At 41.2% G+C, this 25377-nt stretch overlaps 1 protein-coding gene across 1 annotated transcript in view; it reads right to left on the minus strand.

The window, feature by feature from the left end:
* Positions 1 to 25377, minus strand: part of LOC133252724 (guanine nucleotide-binding protein G(q) subunit alpha) — a 313335-nt gene that overhangs the window by 207272 nt on the left and 80686 nt on the right. The window contains exon 2 of the mRNA XM_061425586.1: positions 1839 to 2023. Within this exon, the coding sequence (XP_061281570.1) occupies positions 1839 to 2023 (185 nt within the window). The remainder of the gene's footprint in view (positions 1 to 1838; positions 2024 to 25377) is intronic.

Genomic DNA, 25377 nt, shown 5'->3' on the forward strand with positions numbered 1-25377 from the left:
TGTTCATGGGATTCTCCAGGCAAGAATACTGGAGTGGGTTACCATTTCCTTCGCCAGGGAATCTTGCCCACCTAGGGACTAAACCAGGGTCTCCCGCATTGAAGGCAGACACTTTAACCTCTGAGCCACCAGGGACTGGCATTATGTATGTGTATATATATATATATATGTATTGATAAGACATATATACACACATCAATTACACCACACATGCGATAACCAGAATTCATCAGATCACATTATCAACCAACTGTGGTCATAGGGTATTTAAAAAAAAAAAAAAATTTCTTCAACAGAATACTCACAACTGCAACAAAACAAGCACACCACCTATTTTAGAAACCCACTACACTAAGATTTCTGACGGGGAAATGTCCTGATCCTTTTAAAGTCAGACTGCTTCCGTATCCAGACAGCTTCCTGTGATTCAGGTACCATATTTCCACGAACCTACTCAGATCTTTCCATTCTTGAGAGGAGAAGCTGGGAGGACTATTTGTGGAAGGTCTCGCTGTTATTTGTGGAGAGACTCTCACTGCCATCGGAAAATGAAGTGTGAAGGTATCAGTTAGATAAGAAATAGCCAGTTCATTTTAAGGAACCACCTCCAAAAAAAGAAATGCCTGATTTGAAAATGATCTGTATATTTAGAAGCTTCTAAATAGTAAAAGAAGTGGAGGTACAGAGAACTGCTTTATTTTACCAATGATTCATGCTTGTGAGTTACATCTCAGCATATGAGTCATACTGGGCATGCAGACTTCTTGTTAGTACCCATTGATCCTGGTATATGAAAATATCCTCAAGAGCAGACTATCACGAGTACTAAGAGAATGAAAATGAATGCTTTGATTGAAGGTCCTCAAACAACTGCAGGTACAAATGTAGTGTTTTGTCAACAAAAGGTTAAGGTTTTATCAACTTGCAAGATCAGCACCTACATGTTGTAAGGAATGAAGACTGCCTCCACCCTTAGACATTCTGATTGATTAACAGGAAGGGAAGACGTTTCTACAATTCTGCTTCCCTCATACACTCCCAGCATAAACTCAAACCTGAGGACACCCTCAGATGCACCAAACTTGTTAGGGATCATGTAGTTATAATATTTGGAGGGTAAGCAATGACAGCATTTGTTTTCACCTGAAGAAAAAAATCTGGCTTTCTATTTCAATTAAGAAATAATGCTGAATATTGGGAAAGTTTGCTTGGTTTTTAAAAAGCTGAAAATTTAGATTTTTTTCCCCTAACCCTTTCTCAAGTGGTTTTAGAACTTTCCATTATTTTAACACAACTGCAGGGAAACGTGTTTGAAAGGTTACTGGAAGTGACAGATGGGCTTATTTTGAAATAAAATTAAGCCTGTGGTACTACTGAAAGGAAGTCACGAAATCCAAAATTAAACTGGACAGAATGGTCTGAAGCTGTTTTGTTCTTTGTTCAAGGAAGCACAAAGAGTGGGAGGCTGAGGCAAGGCCACCACTTCTCATTTGAATCCCCTCACTTGGGTCAATTTGTCTTGAACTGATAAAACTCTCTTCTTAATGTAACATACGCCCCCACATTTTAAACATCCATACACCTACTGTCAAATATCCAGACATGTCCTTCACTGATATCACTAAGAATACAACTCCAATCTTTTATAGCTGTGACTTTATAAAGACTTAAGGAGGAAAAAACATTTATAAACAACTGTGCTGAGCTATTAAAAACCCCATTTTAGGATGAGATGGAAAATGCCCATTTAAAAAAGACAGTGTGCATCCCAGACATGTGAAGAGACCATTCGCCCTGGGATGGCTCTGCCAGCCGTTCTCAGGAGGAGCCACGCCTACCTTATTGTGCTCGTACTTGTAGGGGATCTTGAGCGTGTCCATGGCTCTGATCATAGCCTGCATGGCCGTGAAGATGTTCTGATACACCAGCTTGGTGAAGCCCCTTTTGTCTTCATCAGAGTAGCCCGACCCATGGATGATTCTCATCTGCTTGATAAATGTACTCTTGCCACTCTCTCCTGTCCCTGCAAGAGAAACGACAGCAGCTCATCAGACCATGAGACCTGCTCACAGTCTTCCAGACAACTACACTATTAACAGGAACAGGCCTTGGATGTGGCATCCTGAGGGCCTGCTGAGAGGAGCATCACAGGAGAGCAGCATTACCAGAGGAGGAAGTACCACCGAGGGTGAACACTCAGCAAGATGAGAGGAGTGAGACTCCAGCTCAGAGGCAGAGTTTAAAAAAATAAATAAACAACTGTCACCTTTTTGGAAGCCACTCAGCATGGAATTTTGATAGTGATTTGTAACCATGTATCTTATAAGAAACACAATGAAAGCAGCATGGTTTGAACAGAATAAACAGTTGATAAAGCTCTCTTCCCTGCAGTATGTCTGAAATGCTTTCAGCAGACTGGGATGTTTAGCCAGGATCTGGATCTGGAGATGACAATGCACTCATACAAATGCAGTTCAGACATCAGTAAGACAACATGCAGGAAAATTTCTAGACACTTTCTCTTACTTTAAAATGGGGTATATGGAGAGCACAGTATCCAGGTAAGAATCCAGATCCTTCAGGATAGCAAGTAGCAACTGTATTTATTTCCAGGGGGTTTGCTTGGCTGAGTTATGTCAAGGAATCACTCAATTCAGGAAAGATACAGGAACTCTCCTTCTTTCTGCCCACTCTTAACTATGACACAGAAATTCACTGTTACTGAATTTTTTTCTTCTGTGTTCTCATTTTCCCCTTTTTCAGTATTCCTTTTTGGTCACCATGAGCCTGCAGAGAATTCATAACAAAGCTACAATGCCCATTGGGGAGGAGGAAAGACAGAAAGATGATATCATTTCACTGAATGACAACACATTTCTTCTACGGTGAATCTGAAACTATAAACCTAAAAACTTCATTTTTTAAAACGTAAGTTGTTTTGGTGGGCGTGCAACTTCATTTCTGAATATCTCTCACTCACTTTCAAATCTCCTTGAAATTTTCAAAATAATAAATGTCCTCCCCTAACGATGTGGGGAGAAAAATAAAAGCTTTTAGGATAGTAAGCAAAGCAGAATATAATAATAATAATAATACTCAAAAGATGATTGTAGTACCCTTGCTGCCATTTCCTATCAACAAGACATTAAAAAAAAAAAAAGGTGGAAAAGGAGAACTGAAAACTAGCAATACGACATCTGTCCTAATTTTGTTTGGTTTTTCTGGTGGTTGGATTTCATTACTATCTTTATAAACAATCATGAAAAATTCAAATAAGTATTACAGTTTTCATAGAAGCATTCTTAAACGACTACAGATGTCTTGGTAAACACAGAAGCCTCACATAATTACAAAGATGACTTCTAGCCCCATAGTCCTGTGGTCGCCAATTCTTAATCCTTTTCATATGACCTTTAATAAAGTGATCTGGAATTTCTTGAAATATTAAGTTAACACTTCCTTTATCATTTTCATATGATTTTAATAAAGTGATTCAGAATTCCTTGAAGTATAAAGTATATGAAAAACATATTCATAGCAATATGAATGCGATCAACACATTTTAACAAGATTAATGCAAGGAGTTAAAAATGAACATATAATTCCATCCATGAATACTACCGTGGGGGTGGGGTGGGGGGGTAATATCTAAAGAGAAGTATCCCCAATGGAAATAAAGCTAGGAAATTGTTTATCATTAGCAATCAACAATTTATAGGAAGAAATCAGTATCTTTACTTTTCTGAGCAATTCAAAGTATGGAAGAAAAAGATCCAAATTGCTTCTCTGTTTATTATCCTTATCCCAGATATTCTTATCCTTGCTCTGAGGGCCCAACTAAAGACATAATCGTCAAATCAGAACCTCTGCCAGTTTCTTCCACACCAAAAACAGAAAGAAACCTTAACATGTGAGGTTACCTGACCTGCCTCTTGAGAAACCTATTTGCAGGTCAGAAAGCAACAGTTATAATTGGACATGGAACAATAGGCTGGTTCCAAATAGGAAAAGGAGTACGTCAAGGATGTATATTGTCACCCTGCTTATTTAACTTATATGCAGAGTACATCATGAGAAACGCTGGACTGGAAGAAGCACAAGCTGGAATCAAGATTGCCGGGAGAAATATCAATAACCTCAGATATGCAGATGATACCATCCTTATGGCAAAAAGTGAAGAGGAACTAAAAAGCCTCTTGATGAAAGTGAGAGCAGAGTGAAAAAGTTGGCTTAAAGCTCAACATTCAGAAAACTAAGGTCATGGCATAGATCTATTTCATGGGAAATAGATGGGGAAACAGTGGAAACAGTGTCAGACTTTATTTTTGGGGGCTCCAAAATCACTGCAGATGGTGACTGCAGCCATGAAATTAAAAGATGCTTACTCCTTGGAAGGAAAGTTAGGACCAACTTAGATGGCATATTCAAAAGCAGAGACATTACTTTGGCAACAAAGGTCCGTCTAGTCAAGGCTATGGTTTTTCCAGTGGTCATGTATGGATGTGAGAGTTGGACTGTGAAGAAGGCTGAGTGCGAAGAATTGATGCTTTTGAACTGTGGTGTTGGAGAAGACTCTTGAGAGTCCCTTGGACTGCAAAGAGATCCAACCAGTCCATTCTAAAGGAGATCAGTCCTGGGTGTTCTTTGGGAGAACTGATGCTAAAGCTGAAACTCCAATTCTTTGGCCACCTCATGCGAAGAGTTGACTCATTGGAAAAGGCTCTGATGCTGGGAGGGACTGGGGGCAGGAGAAGGGGACAACAGAAGATGAGATGGCTGGATGGCATCACCAACTCAATGGACGTGAGTCTGAGTGAACTCCAGGAGTTAGTGATGGACAGAGAGGCCTGGCATGCTGGAGTTCATGGGGTCGCAAAGAGTTGGACACAACTGAGCGACTGAACTGAACTGAACTGAACGACATGAAAAGAAAAGGAAAGAGAGTCAGGCAAGAGGCCGCTTTCTCCTAGCTGAAGGCTTTTATATACTCCCCCCACACCCAAATAAAATCAAGAAAGTAAAGAGAAGACATCTAAGCCATGCTGGCTGTTTTCAATTAAGTCATGTTGGGCAAGAGCAGTCAACACCTGGCCGTTCTTGGGATCTACACTAAGCTCCAGGGCATCACACTAATGAAGACTCCAAATACAGGTGGAACACAGGACACATGAATGAATGGAATGGGGAAAGAGGAAAGGAGAAAAGAATCCAAAACCTAACTCCAAGGTTAAGATATTTTCCTGTTGCCCCGGACACACCCTGGGATCCTCTCTCTCCATTATATCATCTTGCTTGGTGCCCCAGGAGGCTGGCTGGGAAGGTTTTCACATTAACAGCTCTCTTGGCTTAAGTCTTCTTGGGTTTAATCCATAGGAGACACCAGGAAGAGACCACAGAGCAGGAGGATGAGAAAGGGGCATCTATTTCCCCAGTTTGCTTCCTATAAGGGCCCCACAGATACGCTGTGTCCCCTTCAAGAGTCTACAGCTCCTGCCAGGTGGCCCTCTCTGGGCTCCTGTACCTGCTCCCTTGCCTTGCTGGCCCCTGGTTACTGCACTCATTAGCTCTTACTGGTTGCCTACACTGGATTAATACCTTGTAAACAGTCCCTGAACAAAACTCTGCTCAGTCTCCTAGCTGGAGTGGACCATTTGTTTCCTGCTGAGACCCTGACATGTGTAAATACCCAATGGAGAGCAGGGGCAGCTTAATAAATGAACAAATAAGAAGGCAAGGGAAGGGGGGGTGCCTTTTCTTCTTCTGCTCTTTCTCTATAAATCTTATTTATAAGGTGCTCTCTTGTTTACAAAGTACTTCCTTTTTTCTAGTCGCTAATTCACTCTTTTAACACTCTTCTGGAAGCCAATCATGATGATAGAGCCCAAACTAGAATCCAGGGCTCCCAATTCATCTTCAAATGTGCTAATAAATCTAGTACTTGTCCTCCAGAGCATGTACACTTGAGCCCACCTGCCCCCCAGCAACACATACTTCAAGACTAATCTCTAATCTGACAGGGCAAATGGTGGTCTCCACTCCCTGAATATCCTGTCTCTTGTAAAGGAAACTAAAGAAATTTGTGTTCAAGGCATGTGGACACAGAAGGGGAGGGGGAGGGTGAAATGAATCGGGAGAGTAGCGCTGACACATAGACAATATCATGTGTAAATAGCTAGCTGGTGGGAAGCTGCTGTACAGCACAGGGAGTTCAGCTTGGTGCTCTGTGATGACCTAGAGAGGTGAGATGGGCAGGCAGGGAGGTTCAAGAAGGGGGAGATGTATGTATACATATATTTAACAGCCGATTCACTTCGTTGTACAGCAAAAACTAATACAATATTGTAAAGCAATTATAGTCCAATAAAAAAATATAAAGAATAAATCCGTGTTCAACCCTTTAAATTCTGCCACTGTGAAATAGACTGACACTATCCTCTCAAAACTCTGAGATAGATGACTTTTCCCTCATTCCATGGAAAAGAAAAGGCCTTGGAGAGGTGAAGCGTCCGGGCAAAGATGACAAGGCTGGTAAGTGCCAGCACAAGGGCTCGAGCCCAGCCTGCACCTGCCCAGCCTGGATTTGGCGATACTTTCATAATCACGGCTGTGCAAATCCAAGATAATTAACTTCTACTGCCTGCAGTCCAAAAATGTCTCCACGTGGTCCTGACTACATTCAACTTTCATCCATCTAACCAAATTCTGAATTTCCAAATATTACTTCAATTAATAGTATTTTGAATCTTGGTGTCATCTTCCAAGACTGGCCATCCCTCCCAGGTAAATTTCACATACAAATTTAATACTCATGCTTTGATCAGAGAAAGCAATCGCAACCCACTTCAGTACTCTTGCCTGGAAAATCCCATGGATGGAGGAGCCTGGTAGGCTGCAGTCCATGGGGTCGATAAGAGTCGGACACGACTGAGTGACTTCACTTTCACTTTCCACTTTCATGCATTGGAGAAGGAAATGGCAACCCACTCCAGTGTTCTTGTCTGGAGAATCCCAGGGATGGGGGAGCCTGATGGGCTGACATCTATAGGGTCGCACAGAGTCGGATATGACTGAAGCGACTTAGCAGCAGCACACTTTGATGCTATTGTATAACTGCTGCAAATTAAAAGCGAATACAGCACTTCACTTAAGAGAAAATCTATGTAATGCAAATGCTACAGGTACAATGATAAAAGTAGTCAAATAAAGTATTATTCTGTACTATGGAATAAAGCATCAACCAAGCAAAAAACTCAGCTTCTTTGTTCCAGGAAGAGTTCTATCATGGGAGACAAATGAACTATTCTTCACAAATGTGTAAACCAAATTTCATGTTTTTCTCCTATTTTCATAAACTTACACAATATTCTTGGGGTTTGAAACAGACATTTTAAAAATCTATTCTGGATTAGAATTTCTAAAATCTGTTTAAAAGCAAACAAATAAAAACACCCAGCTGTTCCAGATTATAAAAATGACTTTGTTTCCTAAGGCCACATGGAAAGCACAATGAGAGACTTCATAATTCTTTATCTCTGAATGAACGAAAGCACACTTCTACTAGTAGGTTGGTCTGTGAATCCGGTGCTGTCTAATCTCTTTTCACAGTACTGAGCAGAAGCAACTTTTGACCTACCTCAAGAAATACAAATCTACTGTTTCCAAAGCCACTGATGAAATAAAATCTAGCAAGGAGCCCTTACATTAAATCTGGGGGTAGGAGTTCCATCTTTGCTAATTTGAATATATCTCCAATCATATTATATAATAACAAGTATATCAAGATATACAAGGAAGGATGTGAGTCTAGAAAAATTTTACTTTTCATCTTCATTAGTCTCTATAAATGTGGCTGAAAATTTTCACCAAAAGTTATTTGCACCTTTTGTCGAGTACTACGCCTTTTCTTATCTCAGCCCATCTAAATACCCAGAAATAAGACTATTTAAGAACAATGCTATGGACTTCCCTGGCAGTCCAGTGGTTAAAATTCTGCACTTCCAATGCAGGGGACATGTTTCAATCCCTGGTCAGGGAATGAAGATCCCACAAGCTGCACGGTATGTCCAGAAAAAAAAGAATCATGCTTTTTAAAAAGCCCACTTCATCTAACAAGTACAATTGGTTTTGAGGGATACTGTTTTTCTTCCCTACCCATTGGATCAGGATAAGGCACGAGAGCAATCCCAGTTCATTTCACATGTCTTTCCATCAGGACAAACATAATATATAAATTTAATATCCTACTGTGGACTGCATCACTTTGTAAGGTATTAGAATACAGCATGTTCGATGTACAGACTCTCTCTAATACACAATCTGATACTTTAGGCTTTGCCAAGATCTTTTCAACACAAGAGTATTCCTGTATACAGCTGCTGCCACAAATCCATATTCACACTATGTATCCTACTCATACTAAGCCTCTATACCTTTACACTGACTACTCTGCCCATTCTCAAGATGCAGTCTGCAGTCAGTTCCATCCAATTCTAAAAGCAACCCAGTTTTTCTTTCTTGGGGCTTCTTGCTCAGCATAATCTTTTAAAATTTAATTTACTGAAGTATTAATATGCCTTACTGTTTGGTCGCTAGGTCGTGTTTGAATCTTTTGCGACCCCATGGACTATAGCCTGCCAGGCTCCTCTGTCCATGGGATTTCCCAGGCAAGAATACTGGAGTGGGTTGTCATGCCCTTCTTTGTCCACAGGGGAGCTTCTCGACCCAGGGATCGAATCCCCGACTCCTGCATTGGCAGGCATATTCCTTACCACTGAACTACCGGGGAAGCCTTTACTAAAGTATGCTGCTGTTGCTGCTAAGTCGCTTCAGTCATGTCCGACTCCATGCGACCCCAAGGACGGCAGTCCACCAGGCTCCCCCGTCCCTGGGATTCTCCAGGCAAGAACACTGGAGTGGGTTGCCATTTCCTTCTCCGATGCATGAAAGTGAAGAGTGAAAGTGAAGCCACTCAGTCGTATCCAACTCTAAGCGACCCCATGGACTGCAGCCTACCAGGCTCCTCTGTCCATGGGATTTTCCAGGCAAGAATACACTTTAGCTATACTAAAGTATAGCTGACGTATAAAGTGTTAATGTCTACTGCACAGCAAAGTGATTCAGTTATGTATGTATGTATGTATGTATATACACATTCTTTTTCATTATGGTTCATCACTTTACAATAGAGCCTTATTGTTTAGAAGACAGTTTTTCTTATCCCATACCCTGACAGTTCTAAATCCAATAACATATTACCTTCTTAATGGTTTCATGAATTGTCACTTGTAGTTGAAAGCAATCAAGGACTCAATGGTTCCTTCTTTCTCGTGTTAGTTGGCTTCCTGGGCTACATTTTATCAAAAGGGCTGTGAGGCACAATCCACACATACACAAGAATTGCTCAGTGTCCTAAAAATGTCAGTTACACTGTCAGTGTCTGAGGAACACGCTGTGCTCCGTTTCCCCTGGAAAATAGTCACTGACCGCTGCACGTGCAGGCGCTGCAGGGCTCGTTTCTTTTATTCTACAAGTCAGAAAACAGACCTTCTCAGGCCCTCTCATAGGCGCAGTGAGACCCACACCACTGCCACTTTTTCTAGGCTCCCAGGAAAAAGAAGAAATGCCAAAACAGAGCTCTAAAAACTGTGGTATTTAAAGTTGTACAGTGAATATATCCATTTTATCCTTCCAGTGCCTTTCATGACTGTATTTGGAGATATTGTCAAACCATCAGAAGTCTACATCTAAAGCCTTTAATTAATGTGAAAGCTCAGGCCAAATGCCCCTGCCCTGCCCTCTTGATTGGCCAGCACCCAGATAAAGAGCTGCTAAGAACAAACCCAAGTCTCATGGAGCTCAACTGTAATCCAAGTATCTGCACTTAAGGTCCATTGGTTTAGGCCAAGAGTTTAAAATATGGAATCTCAGCACCACCAAAGCTGAACTTGGGCTACTTCCACATAAACTTGGATAAAGCAGAACTAGAAATTTCAAGGAGGAATTTTCTACCCACAAGCACATCATCAACCCACACCTGCAAAGACTTAATAGCACTGAGATAAAAGTGATTTAATAACACTGAGTCAAAATGCAATCCATGTGCTGTCCACATTCTGGCTTATGTACTTTAAAATACACATATTCTGCCTCCCACTCAGCCTGCTCGTGAAACTGAGCAGCTCTAATACCACAATCACCATGACTTCCTCTCCTTAAAGACTGTCCTTGGAGAGCAAGGGCTGGTAATACTTAACTCTTTATCCCCAGCAAGGCTGAAGAAGGTAGTGGATAAGGTACTGGATAGTTTTTTAAATGTAACATGGAAATTAACTGAATTGAAAATCACCCACTGTAAATGGAAACTGAAGAGATGAATAAGTTAGTAGTAACCAGAACTGTTAATAAAAACTCACCCAGTCACATTATTTTTAAAAGACAGGCAAAAATGCACTGAGAATGCAATTTATTGAAAATGTTTTGGAAGAGGGAGATTACCTAGTCCTTCGGTTGGGAAGATGCCCTGGAGGAGAAAATGGCAACTCACTCTAGTATTCGTGCCCAGAGAATCCCATGGACAGAGGAGCCTGGCAGCTACAGTCCACAGGGTCTCAGAGTCGGACACAACTGAGAAACTTTCACTTTCACGTCCAGGCTTCTTAAAATAGAAAATCCTCCTGAAAAAGGTGCTTCCAAGGTTACTCAAAGATACAAGAGCATTTTCTTAGAATGTCCATTTTACCAGACCATGTTCATGGTAAACATCCATGTATTAAAAACTATCATCAGTTGATTGTACCATTTTGTGACTATACCAAACACCATTAAAATGTACAGTTTAAAATGATGAACTTTATGGTATGTACACTTCGTACTAATTTAAGAAAATTTAAACTAACATCAGTATGATGTTAGAGATGTAAGAGACAAGCATTCGATCCCTTGGTCAGGAAGATCTCTGGAGAAGGAAATGGTAACCCACTCCAGTATTCTTGCCTGGAGAACCCCACGGACTAAGGAGCCTGGCAGGCTACAGTCCATAGGGTTGCGAAGGGTCAGACACGACTGAAGCAACTTAGCTTGTATGCACGTAGTATAGTTCGGAGAACAGGAGGTTTATACAAATATTCAGGCTAAAACTTTTTCAAGTTTCTTTGAGCCAACATGCCCCCCAGCCCTCTCCTCTAGGAGAGCTTGTTCACTCTCTTCTGCCTCTGGATATATTTCAGAGAAAAAGTTTAAGAAGCTCCAAACTCGCTTATTTTACAGAGGAGGGAAGCAAAGTGACTTGTTCAAGGATTTTTCTGGTTGAAAACTAATTAGGAAGAAGATGGACTATAATCTACCAAGGCCTCCTGTTTGTCCAGGGCTCTTGATCTTAAGTCCTTGTAAACTTTCTTTTTATTAAACATTTTTCCAACTTAAAAAGTTACAATTATTTATTATAGAGAATTCAGAAAAACAAGAGAGTTTTCAAAGTTCCTAAAAGCTGAATATTGTGGTATATTTCTTTCCAGACTCCTTTTCTGAGCAAGAGCTTCCCCTGTGGCTCAGCTGGTAAAGAATCCACCTGCACTGTGGGAGACCTGGGTTCGATCCTGGGTTGGGAAGATCCCCTGGAGAAGGGAAAGGCTACCCACTCCCGTATTCTGGCCTGGAGAAATCCATGGACTGTATAGTTCATGGGGTAACAAAGAGTCAGACACAACTGAGCAACTTTCACTTCACAAATGTTCCTTTTTTTGTTCATTTTCTAAACTAAAAATGGAATAGTCCTGTATACTGTTATTTTTCACTTAACATATTTTGCTAATTATTCCAAGATACTAATTATTCTTCAGAAACAGTTCATGATTGTCTAAAAGGCCATCATAAGAATGTGTGATAATTGAACAATTCTCCTGTCATAACACGTTTTGAGTACTTCTAGTTTTTCAGTTTTATAAATAATTTTGTGATAAACATCCCTGAAGGAAGGCATCAAAAAAATGCAATTAGGTGAAAACAGACGTAAAGGCTCTGGCCAGCCTATATGTATTATCAGTTGACACATCCATCAGACCTTTCAGTTGACACATCCATCAGACCTTTCTTTACCTCACTTTTTAAAAAAGCAACATCTTTGATACACAGTTTTATAATATATATTTGGTCTCCATCCCAGTTTTTGGCACAGGGCTCCTAAAACCCTTGGAATTTCTTAAGGGAAGAGAGCAAAAGGGTGTTTTTGTTATGTTAATAAGGTGACTTTTGGAAAGAGCCTAAGGAATGGCTCTGCTGGTCCCAGGAACCAGCCTCCAACAGAGAAGCAGAACTTTTAGTCTCACCCCCTGACCAGTGGGGAAGGGAGAAGGGATCAACAATTTGACTCCAGTCGCCAAAGGCCAGGTAGGGCTCCGTTCAGTTCAGTCCCTCAGTCGAGTCTTTGTGACCCCATGGACTGCAGCACTCCAGGCTTCCCTCTCCTTCACCAACTTCCAGAGCTTGCTCAAACTCATGTCCATTGAATCGGTGATACCATTCAACCATCTTGTCCTCTGTTGTCCCCCTTTTTCTGCCTTCAATCTTTCCCCACATCAAGGTCTTTTCCAATGAGTCAGTTCTTCGAATCAGGTAGCGCAAGTATTGGAGCTTCACCTTCAGCATCAGCCCTTCCAATGAATGTTAAGGACTGACTTCCTTTAGGATTGGCTAGTTTGATCTCCTTGCAGTCCCAGGGTCTCTCAAGAGTCTCTGACATCACAGTTCAAATGCATCAATTCTTCTGCGCTCAGCTTTCTTTATGGTCCAACTCTCACCTCCATATATGACTACTGGGAAAACCACAGCTTTGACTAAACAGACCTCTGTCGCAAAAGTAATGTCTCTGCTTTTTATTGTGCTGTCTAGGTAGGTCACAGCTTTTCTTCCAAGAACCAAGTGTCTTTTAATTTCATGGCTGCAGTCACCATCTGCAGGGATTTTGGAGCCCCCCAAAATAAACTCTTTCACTGTTTCCATTGTTTCCCCATCTATTTGCCCATGAAGTGATGGGACCAAATGCCATGATCTTCGTTTTTTGAATGTTGAGTTTTAAGCCAGCCTTTTCACTCTCCTCTTTCACTTTCATCAAGAGGCTCTTGAGTTCCTCTTCGTTTTCTGCCATAAGGGTGGTGGTATCTGCATATCTAAGGTTATTGACATTTCTCCCAACAATCTTGATTCCTGTTGTGCTTCATCCAGCCCAGCATTTTGCATGATGCACTCTGCATAGAAGTTAAATAAGCAGGGTGACAATATACAGCCTTGACGTACTCCTTTCCCTATTTGGAACCAATCCGTTGTTCCACGTCAGGTTCTAACTGTTGCTTCTTGACCTGTATACAGGTTTTGGAGAAGGCAGGTAAGGTGGTCTAGTATTCCCATCTCTTGAAGAATTTTTCACAGTTTGTTGTGATCAAAAGTCAAAGGCTTTGGCATAATCAATAAAACGGCAGAAGATGTTTTTCTGAAACTTTCTTGCTTTTTCTATGATCCAACGTATGTTGGCAACTTGATTTCTGGTTCTTCTGCTTTTTCTAAATCCAGCTTGAACATCTGGGAGTTCTTGATTCATGTACTGTTGAGGTCTAGCTTGTAGAATTTTGAGCATTACTTTGCTTGCATGCGAGACGAGCAAAATTGTGTGGTAGTTTGAGCATTCTTTGGCATTGCCTTTCTTTGGGATTGGAATGAAAACTGAACTTTTCCAGTCCTGTGGCCACTGCTAAGGTTTCCAAATTTGCTGGCATATTGAGTGCAGCACTTTCACAGCATCATCTTTCAGGATTTGAAATAGCTCCACTGGAATTCTATCACCTCCACTAGCTTTGTTCATAGTGATGCTTCCAAAGGCCCACTTGACTTTGCCCTCCGGGATGTCTGGCTCTAGGTGAGTGATCACACCATCATGGTTATCTGGGTCATGAAGATCTTTTTTGTATAGTTCTTCTGTGTATTCTTGCCACCTCTGCTTCTGTTAGGGTCATATCATTTCTGTCCTTTATTGAGCCCATCTTTGCATGAAATGTCCCCTTGGTATCTCTAAATTTCTTGAAGGATCTCTAGTCTTTCCCATTCTATTGTTTTCCTCTATATCTTTGCATTGATTACTGAGGAAGCCTTTCTTATCTCTCCTTGCTATTCTTTGGAACTCTGCATTCAGATGGGTAAATCTTTCCTTTTCTCCTTTGCCATTCACTTCTCTTCTCAAGTCCTCCTCAGACAACCATTTTGCCTTTTTGCATTTCTTTTTCTTGGGAATGGTTTTGATCATTGACTCCTGTACCATGTCACAAACCTCCGTCCATAGTTCTTCAGACACTCTTGTCTATCAGATCTAATCCCTTGAATCCATCAGGAAGCTTCCAGGTGGCACTAGTGGTAGAGAATCTGCCCGTCAATGCAGGAGACGCAAGATACTCAGGTTCGATCCCTGAGTCAGGAAGATCCCTTGGAATAGTAAATGATATCCCACTCCAGTATTTTTGCCTGGAAAATTCCATGGGCAGAGGAGCCTGGCAGGCTACGGTCCACAGGGTTACAAAGAGTCAGAAACGACTGAGCAACTGAGCACGCACCCACAAACACCAAAGGCTGATGATTTAATCACTTCATACTTATATGATGAAACCTCCATAAAAACCCAAAAGGACAGGGTTCAGAGAGCTTTCAGATTTGGGGAGAACACACACTCTGGAGAGGATGTGCAAGCTCTGTGCCCTTTCCCACTTACTTTACCCTATGCATTTCTTCCATGATGCTGGTCCTGAGTTAGACTCTTTTATAACAAACCTACAAGCTAGTAAGAAAAATGTTTTCCTGAGTTCTGTGAGCTGCTCAAGCAAATTACCCCAACCTCGGGGGTGGGGGGTGGGGTGGGAGTTGGTCCTGGAAATATCTGATTTCTAGCCCTTCAATCAGAAGCAGCCTTGTCTTGAGATTGACATCTAAAGTGAAGAACAGTTCTGTAGGATTGAATTTTTAATCTATGGGATCTGACCCTATCTCCAGGTAGAGAGATCCCAATCTACTCAGAAGTCTGCTTCTATCCATATGATATATTCCACATAAGCTGCCTATCCTGATTCCTCTTCACAGCACTGAGACCTCGGGGAAAGTACTTGGCCTCTAGAAGCCCATTTCCTCATCTGTAAATACCACTACCTACTGCTTTGCTGTGAGTTTTCAGTGAGTTAATCCAAGTAAAAGCACAGTGTCTGATACACAGTAAGGACTCAATAAATTCTAGCTATAATTTACAGTGTAAAATCAAATGGGAAAATGAGAGAACAGTCTGTTACAGGCAGGGCTGGGGGAAAAGACAAAAACTAAATAATTGAGAGAATAGTTTAATGCAGTATTTTTCAAAGTGGAAATTAATCCTCCCAAATCCATGATGAACAAAGTAACACAAATTTAAATAAGGATACTTTATTTATAATAAAACACAGTGCTGCCCTGTGCCAGACTGATATCTGAGAAGCTGCTTTAAATTCTGTATTCAAGGCAAGTACTTTATTCATCTTATTCTAGTCTCGGCCCTGATCCTAATTCTCCATTCCCCAAAATAACTGAGATAATCATCCCCAGTATTTCAATATTTGAAGTCACATTACTCAGAGACTTTTAGTTTGAATCCTTTATTCACAACTTTATTGGGTGTAAGCTGCATGCCATGCAGTCTTATAGGCATCAGGATACAAGATACACAGTCCTTATTTTAACAAACAGAACACCCAAGTGTGACTGGCAAATGACACACGGAAGATCAATTAAAAAAAAAAAAAAAATCTGATGGAGACAGGTGATGTGCATTGAAGAATTAAAGAAAAATGAAGTACAGAGTGACTTGGGAGGGATTTTAATTTGGGAAGTCAGGGACAGCCTTTCTAAAAAGGTACATTTAACGCTGATATCTGAATATTCAAGATCTAGCCACTCACACACACATAAAAAAAAAAAAAAATTAGAGCAGCAAACACTGAAACACCATTCCAGGAAGTAAACCAGCTGACACAGAGGTCAAGGTGAGAACAAGCTTGGCCAGTACACTGGAGGTACAAGAGGGTCAATGTGGCCGAGGTGTACTAGTTACTGGGGAAGGAGGGAGGAGAGAATACTGGCGAGTCAGCTACAAATACAGAGGCTAAGGCACACAGGGTGCTGTATTTCAGGACACACGCCTGAATTTTATTCTAAGTACACTAGCCAGCCCTAGTTGGAGAATTTTAACCAGGGAAGTGATATGGTTTGACTTATGCTAAGTAAGGGCTTCCTAAGTGGTGCTAGTTGTAAAGAATCTGCCTGCCAATGCAGGAAATGCAAGAAATCCAGGTTAGATCCTAGGTCAGGAAGATTCCCCTGGAGGAGGCAACCCACTCCAGTATTCTTTCCTGGAAAGTTCTATGGACAGAGGAGCCTGGTAGGCTACAGGCCATGGAGTCGCAAAGAGTTGGACACTGAGTGAGTACGCGTGCATGCACGAGCGCACGCACACACACACACACACACACACGGTAAGTAAAGAATGGAGTGTAAGAACAAGCAAGTAGGGTATTTCAGTAATCCAAGCAAAAGAATGGTAGTTCAGACTAGGATGGCAGCAGACATGATGGAGAAAAGTGGAACAATTCAGGATTAAGTCTGGAGTTGGATGAAAAGTGGGTGGTGAAGGAAGGAGATAAAACAGAGAGAACTCCGACTAGATTTTTGGCCTAAGTAACTAGATGGATGAACACTCTAGATTCTTAGTTACAGAAGCCTGAACAGGAAAAGATTTGGGTAGAAAGAAGTATGTTCAGTTTAAAATGCTTACTCACTCTAACAATAGCCACTTTTGTACACTTACAAGGTTTGCCACACTGATGTAGGCAATACACATGAAATGAAAAATTCTGCTTCTGTCCTACATTCTCTGGAACTTCAACAAAAGCAAGGACACAGCCATGACTGAGGTCTTTACGCTAATGGATGAGTCAGACCAGACTGCAATACTGAGGCTATAATTTCATTTCCTGTGAGATAAAGCTCCTTATGTTAAAAAAAAAAAAAAAGAGACTTTTTAAGGTTTAAGTTACACACACACACACATACTTTATAGGCTTCTATTTATATTGCTACATGCACACCTCTTTAGAGAAGACTGGGAATTCAAGGAATATTATTTGGATGCGTGAAGATACCATAAAAATACCAAGTCATCATCATAACAACATTTTAAGAAGTAGGAACCAGTCAGAATACCTACCCACAGATGTTTAGCATTGATTACTTCAGGCCATAAAAAACGTGAATGTAAGTGGCCCAGACTTTCAGGTTACACTCAGTCATAAACTGCATACTTTAAAAATGCACGAGTTGGAAAATGACCAGACACCATGCTCTGGAAAGCACTGTGAAGGCCTCATCAAACCAGTAAATTCCTGCTCAGGATAGAATGGCTCACGTGGCCTTCCCTCAGGGAAAGCAACAAATGAAAACGGCAGTGGAGGAAAAGGCCCAGGACAGATCTGAAATGCCATTTTCTGCCTCGTTTCATATTTCTCATGAGATGATCTACTGGCAGGTGTGTGGAAAGAGCGTCCACCCAGGCTGGCCACATGGTCAGCAGTGAACCTCATGTGCTCACTCAGCTATAGAGAAGGAGAACATGCCTGGAAGGCCTCAAGGGCTCCCTTCAGCTTTTGGACTTGATGATTATGTTCCTTCTCTGTATATGGTACAACATTAAACATCATTCATTATATTTCTCATGAGGCAGGGGAAAAAAACTGACCTATTATTTTCACTATGTTTTCAAATATTAATTCAAGTGACTTGACTAAAAACTACAGTAGCCTTCTTTCAAGGTTAATATGTCAAGATTTTTTTCCTTTGACTCATGTGGTTCTTCACTTTGAGCTTCTAAAACTAATTATCTTTTGAGGTAGGGGAATTAAGGTGCTGGAGGGAGCGAGCATTGCTCCAATTAAGAGAAGCAATGATCTGGGCTGTCTCACAAGATACATGGGTATTCAGATTGCATGTTTTTGAATTAGGATCACTCCAGTATTTCAATTAGGAGAAGGAAATGGCAACCCACTCCAGTGTTCTTGCCTGGAGAATCCCAGGGATGGGGGAGCCTGGTGGGCTGCCGTCTATGGGGTAGCATAGAGTCGGACCCGACTGAAGTGACTTAGCAGCAGCAGCAGCAGCAGCATTTCAATTAGTGACACCAGGAATACTGAGAAAGGCTTCTATACATTCCAAGTCTGCCTAGTAAGCAAAAAAACCAGGAAAGGATACTGAAGAGACTATACTATGGAAAACAAGAGTTAGTGAATCTGCTTACTTCTGTAGAGTGTGGCTCCCAAGGAAGGACAGACTTTCAAAAGTTCATGAATCATCTGAAATTTAATTAAAATGAAAACTAAACTTGAGGAAAAAGAACATGTTTTAAAATGTATAAAAGTGAGCCAAATCTATGCACTATTCACAATTTTAAAGTTCTCTCTGGGTGGGGGGCGGGGATGATGATGTTGATCAAAAACCATAGTACCTGCTGGGGGTGCCATTATTAGCATGAACACCACCCAGCTTAAGACTTAAGGGCTTCCCTGGTGGCTCAGATGGTAAAGACTCTGCCTCTAATGCAGGAGACCTGGGTTTGATTCCCAGGTTGGGAAGATACCCTGCAGAAGGGAATGGCCACCCACTCCAGTATTCTTGCCTAGAGAATTCCATGAACAGAGGAGCCTGGTGGACTACAGTTCTCGGGGTCGAAAAGAGGGACTAACATGACTGAGGGACTAACACTTTCACTTTCACTAAAGACTTAAAATTAATCATTTCCAAATGGTTACTTGGGAGGACTCAAAAACCACACCATGGAGAGAGAAATTAATCATTCAAGTTCTCCATTCCCCAAGAAGCATAAAACAACAACAACAACAAATTTAAGATTCCACTTTTTTAAAAAAGCTGGCTCATTTACCAACAAAGTGGAGAAGTGCCATCTTTGCAGTTAATGCTCAGGGAGTTCTGAAGACAGGAACACGAAATGCTCGCTCTTTTAGATTTGAATTACTCCAAAGTGAACAGCAATGGTCACAGGACTGGAAAAGGTCAGTTTGCATTGTAATCCAAAAGAAGGGCAATGCCAAAGAATGTTCAAACTACTGCACAATTGCACTCATCTCACCCACTAGCAAAGTAATGCTCAAAATTCTCCAAGCTAGACTTCAACAGTACATGAACCAAGAACTCCCAGATGTCCAAGCTGAATTGAGAAAAGGCAGAAGAACCAGAAATCAAATTGCCAACATCTGCTGAATAACAGAAAAAGCTAGAGAATTTCAGAAAAACACCTACTTCTGCTTCATTGACTATGCTAAAGCCTTTGACTGTGGATCACAACAAACTGTGAAAAATTCTGAAAGAGATGGGAATACCAGACCACCCTACCTGCTTCCTCCAAAACCTGTATGCAGGTCAAGAAGCAACAGTTAGAACTAGACATGGAACAAAGGACTGGTTCCGAATAGGGAAAGGAGTACGTCAAGGCTGTATATTGACACCCTGCTTATTTAACTTCTATGCAGAGTGCATCATGAGAAAAGCTGGGCTGGAGGAAGCACAAGCTGGAATTAAGACTGCTGGGAGAAATATCAATAACCTCAGATATGCAGATACCACCACACTTATGGCAGAAAATGAAGAGGAACTCAAGAGCCTCTTGATGAAAGTGAAAGAGGCGAGTGAAAAAGCTGGCTTAAAACTCAACATTCAGAAAATGAATTATCATGGCATTTGGTCCCATTACTTCAAGGCAAATAGGTGGAGAAACAATGGAAACAGTGAGAGACTTTATTTTGGGGGGCTCCAAAATCACTGCAGATGGTGACTACAGCCATGAAATTAAAAGACACTTGGTCCCTGGAAGAAAAACTATGACAAACCTAGACAGCATATTAGAAAGCCCAGAGACATTACTTTGCCGATCTGTCTAGTCCAAGCTATGGTTTTTCCAGTAGTTATGTATGGATGTGAGAGTTGGACCATAAAGAAAGCTGAGCGCTGAAGAATTGATGCTTTTGAACTGTGGTGCTGGGGAAGACTCTTGAGAGTCCCTTGGAGACTGCAAGGAGATCAAGTCACTCAATCCTAAAGGAGATCAACCCTGAATATTCACTGGAAGGACTGATGGTGAAGCTAAAGCATCAACACTCTGGCCGCCTGATGCAAAGAGCCAACTCATAGGTCGCAAAGAGTCAGACACTACTGAGCGACTGAAGAACAATAGCAACAAAGCAACCCATTGCTGCATCTTGGACATTTGTGTCACCCAAAGAAAAGGTGGCAACATCTGGTGCCACCAACTGATGGCAAGACAATTTCCCCAGTCCATTAAAAAGCTGTCCTATGATTTGTTTCATTAATTTAAATTTTATCCTCTAATTTACTTTGCCTGATGGCCATATGTTTCTCCACTGTTCAAGCCAGTGACAATAACAGACATGCAGCAGAATAGTAATGGAGCAGGTCCCTTCCTCCTGCTTTTTTCTCTCCCTGGCTTTTTCAAAAACAGCAATGGTCAACCTGAGTCTCGAACAAGAAAGGCCTTTTTCCATACTCTTTAGTAAGTTGTATGCAGAAATATGTCTTTTTCCTGAAAGGAGACAATGACACACTCTTTGCTCAAAAGGATCACACGTAGAAACGTAAAAATCAGTGGGCAGGAAAAAGGAAAGGGCAGACTTAAAACTACATTTGCTCCGTGAGGAAGTAAAAGTAGAGAGAAGCACACTGGTACAATTTACTAAGGTTTAGGAAGGCTTGCACATATGATGACTTCTTACCATTTGACTAATAAAGGAGGAAGTAAAACTAATTATTCTCTTGATTTAAACTGAGTCTCTCCTCTTACTACACAGTCCATGGGACTGTTCCAAGAAACAAAAGTGAGAGTTAAAGGGAAAGAGACTCATAATCCAAGATAATGTGTAAACTCACTAAACTCCTGGTTTAAGACCCCAAGATCCAACAAATTTTGTCCAAATTATATTAGTATATACTCATAGGTGATTTCTTATAAATTGACCTAGTAATACATTAATATAACATTGTCATTGTATAATAGTAGTTTGAGTAAAAATGAAACAACCAGAAACTGACCATCTTAGGTGCAGCCTTTTCTCTTTCATTACATACACACAGAGTTGGGGCACAGCTTGAAAATCCAAATGCTTTAGCTTAATGCTAACCCTATAATCACTTGCTTATCTTGTGATCTACAAACAGCTTTCTCAAGTATACTCACCACTGATTATTTAAAAGCCTGTTAATATACTACATACTAAATGAAATGACTATTACAATATTTTGGATACTCTACACAGTTAAGAATATAGGTGGGAAATGTTTCCTTATCATGTTTATCATTCTTCTTAATAAATATTTCTAAGGTGATTAAGTCATTGCTTACTGTTTGTATTGTACTATAACAGATGCCACTGCTGCTGCTGCTAAGTTGCTGCTCGTGTCCGACTCTGTGCAACCCCAGAGACAGCAGCCCACCAAGCTCCCCCGTCCCTTGGATTCTCCAGGCAAGAATAATGGAGTAGGTTGCCATTTCCTGAAAAGTGAAAGTGAAGTCGCTCAGTAGTGTACAACTCTTAGCGACCCTATGGACTGCAGCCTACCAGGCTCCTCCATCCATGGGATTTGCCAGGCAAGAGTACTGGAGTGGGTTGCCATTGCCTTCTCCAACTAGAATCCTATAAAGTATGGCAAATTTTTTAGTAGCAATTTTACTGAGACATAATTCATATAACCTTCCATTCATACAGCTAAAGTGTAGAATTCAATGATCTTTAAAGATTCACCACCACCACAATCAACTCTAGAACATTTTCATCTTGGGTAATAAAACTTCAATGAGCTGCCAAATATCTAACTTGCCAAAATATCTGACTACTTATTAGAAGAGCTTGCTGCTAAATGCATTCCCTCCTCTCTGAAAGTACGTATTTAGATTTGGGTTTTGTTGTAGCTGTTTTGTTCTTTTTCTGCTTAGCACATGCTGAAGAGTCTGATTCAACAGCCTATAAGAAATCACTGAAAATTTCTGAGGTGGTTTGAACTCCATCCTAGGAATCCACTAAGAAGACAGGGACATGGCGTGATAGATGGCTCAGATTTTGCATTTTGCAGGGAAGAAACAAGACAATGAAATGAGACCAAAGAAAGTTATTGAAAAGTCCAGACAGGAGGTCTGAGCCTTAACTTCTGTAGTGAAAATAGGCAAGACGGAAGAACGTGAACATTACTGAAAAGGCAGAATGGACAGGTGTGACTCCAGTCTGTGGTGGAGGGAGAGAAAAAGGGAGTCACAGAGGGCACTGAGGCTCATGGAGGGAGAGTGGGTAAACTGGGGCACCTTTAACACAGGGTGTTAAAGGGGAACCCAGGAGGAAACACTCATTTCAGGGGGGAAGCTGATCGGCCACTTTTAGATGTGTGATGTTGACAAATGCATTTCCAGGGCATGGTAGAGACTAGAAAGTGTAATTGCCAAAAACCATCTGGTTGGGCTTATGGAAGGGAAAGGATGCTCAGTATTGTGCACAGATGAATCTACGAGACAGGGGACAAAAGTGTCTCCTACAATTCTGATGGGGTGGAGAGAGCAGTGGGAACCAGGCAGATGGGACTGAAATGACCCACAGTCTCTCTATATGCACATGGGTACACAGAGAAGAAAGAGGGGTGCAGAGAAGGGCTGGGTATGAAATCCTGCCTAGGATACCCTGGAAGAGGACAAATCGAGCCAATCAGTGTCACCTCTTTCTCATTATTGCTCCAGTATCAGGCATGTCCCCACATGTCTTCCTAATGGCAGCATAAGGACTGAGGAAGGTTCTAGAAATGCTGAATATACACACACATTTAGATGTGTATTCCCTTCTGGCAATGGCCACTGGCGGCCACCTCTGAAGCTCCATTGCTGTTGATGCTGCTGCTGCTGCTGCTGCTAAGTCGCTTCAGTCGTGTCCGACTCCCTGTGACCCCATAGACGGCAGCCCACCAGATTCCCCCGTCCCTGGGATTCTCCAGGCAAGAACACTGGAGTGGGTTGCCATTTCCTTCTCCAATGCATGAAAGTGAAAAGTCAAAGTGAAGTCACTCAGTCATGTCCGACTCTTATCGACCCCATGGACTGCAGCCCACCAGGCTCCTCCGTCCATGTGATTTGCCATAGTAAATTTCTGAATCCTATTAATGCATCCAACACTGGGCTTCAGCCACATGCCTTCACAGTTTGATCAGAAAATTGTGATCCTGCCTCACAAAGAACTGTATGTGTTTCTTCAAACCTGTTGAGGAACATTTCAGTCACCTTATTAAAAGTTCACTTACAAACTCTGGACTGGGACCTTCACTGCCTTACACTAGAGAGGAAGTCAGGATAGCAGCTCGCATCAGATAGCTTGTGCCCTTTTATAGGTAATGCCTTATTATGTGATCACAAGAGAAAAGAGAAGACCAACTCCAGGCTGAATGATTGATCGAGTCATTTTATATTTTTAAGTTATAAGAATATTAATAAGGAAATGGTCTCTAAGAAATAGGAGACCTCATGAAAGTGAAAGTGAAGTCGCTCAGTCGTGTCCGACTCTTTGCGACCCCATGGACTGTAGCCTACTAGGCCCCTCTGTCCATGGGATTTTCTAGGCAATAGTACTGGAGTGGATTGCCATTTCCTTCTCCAGGGGATCTTCCCAAACCAGGGACTGAACCCGGGTCTCCCGCATTTGTAGACAGACACTTTACTGTCTAAGCCACCAGGGAAGTCTTAGGAGACCTCATAAACTTAATGTTAGCTCATGCCTTGGAATCAATTCTACAAAGGGTCTGAACTCTCGTTAACACACAATGCATTGAAAGTAGGATCTAATACACTGGGACAAACTATCTGCAAAACTGCAAAGAGTTTATACTAAACCGCATAAAACACTAGCAAATCATATTTTAAAATCTCCCAATGAAGAGAAGTTAGGGGAGAAAATCCTTTAATCAATTAAAAAGCAATTTAGCCTCATCTAGTGTTAAAAAAAAATCACAAATTCAAATGACAATGATATAATTAATACTCATTAAATTGGTAAACACTGTTGAAAATGATAATATGAAGGGCTCAGAAATCTAGGCGAAATTGGCATTCCACACTTCTAGAGGAAATAAAGACAGCTATAGGCAAATTCAGCAATAGCTCTCATGTCTTGTAATATTCCGTGTATTCTGTCCCAGTGACTCCATTTTTAGGGACTTTTCCCATGGAAATAATTACAAATTGTGCACATATTAGCTATATAGGATATGAATCCTATAATTGGTTAAAAACAACAAAAATTAATCTAAAAATTCACCAGGAAAGGATGGGTAAAATAAATGATGTGATACACATGCAGTCGTGAAAAATGGTATTTTATTACATTATTAAGTATGAAAATGTTCATGATAAATGAAGATGGAAATGGAAAACATGGAATACAAATCCGTATGTAAACAACATACCAGTTCTTGAAAACTTAATTACACACAACCAGAATCACTGCAGATGATGACTGTAGCCATGAAGTTAGAAGTCACTTATTCCTCGGAAGGAAAGCTTTGACAAACTCAGAAACAAATTAAAAAGCAGGGACATCACTTTGCAGACAAAGGTCCATATATTCAAAGCTATGGTTTTTCCAGTAGTTATGTACAACTGTGAGAGCTGGACCGTAAAGAAGGCTGAGCACTGAAGAACTGATGCTTTTGAATTGTGGTGCTGACGAAGACTCTTCAGAGTCCCTTGTAATGCAAGGGGATAAAACCACTCAATCCTAAAAGAAGTCAACCCTGAATGTTAAGGAAAAACGGATGCTGAACCTGAAGCTCCAGGACTCTGGCCACCTGATGTGAAGAACCAACTCATTGGAAAAGACCCTGATGCTGGGAAAGATTGAAGGGAGGAGAAGGGGACGAAAGAGGATGAGATGGTTAGATAGCATCACCAACTCAATGGACAAGAATTTGAACAAACTCCGGGAGATACTGAAGGACAGGGGAGCCTGGTGTGCTGCAGTCCGTGGGGTCAAAAAGAGTCGGATATGATTTAGCAACTGAACAACAACAGAAACATACTCTCTCTCTCTCTCTCACACACACACACACACACACACACATCTATACACAAAAAAAGGTAGGGTAGAAAGATTTATAATAATGTGTTACAAGTGGTTACCTGTGTGGTGGAAGACCAACTTTTCTTTTTACTAATGTATTTTCACAATTTAATGCACCGAACAGGTATCATTTTGTTAAAGAAAAATTATTAAA

Source organism: Bos javanicus, chromosome 8 (assembly GCF_032452875.1).
Source record: "Bos javanicus breed banteng chromosome 8, ARS-OSU_banteng_1.0, whole genome shotgun sequence".
NCBI lineage: Eukaryota > Metazoa > Chordata > Mammalia > Artiodactyla > Bovidae > Bos > Bos javanicus.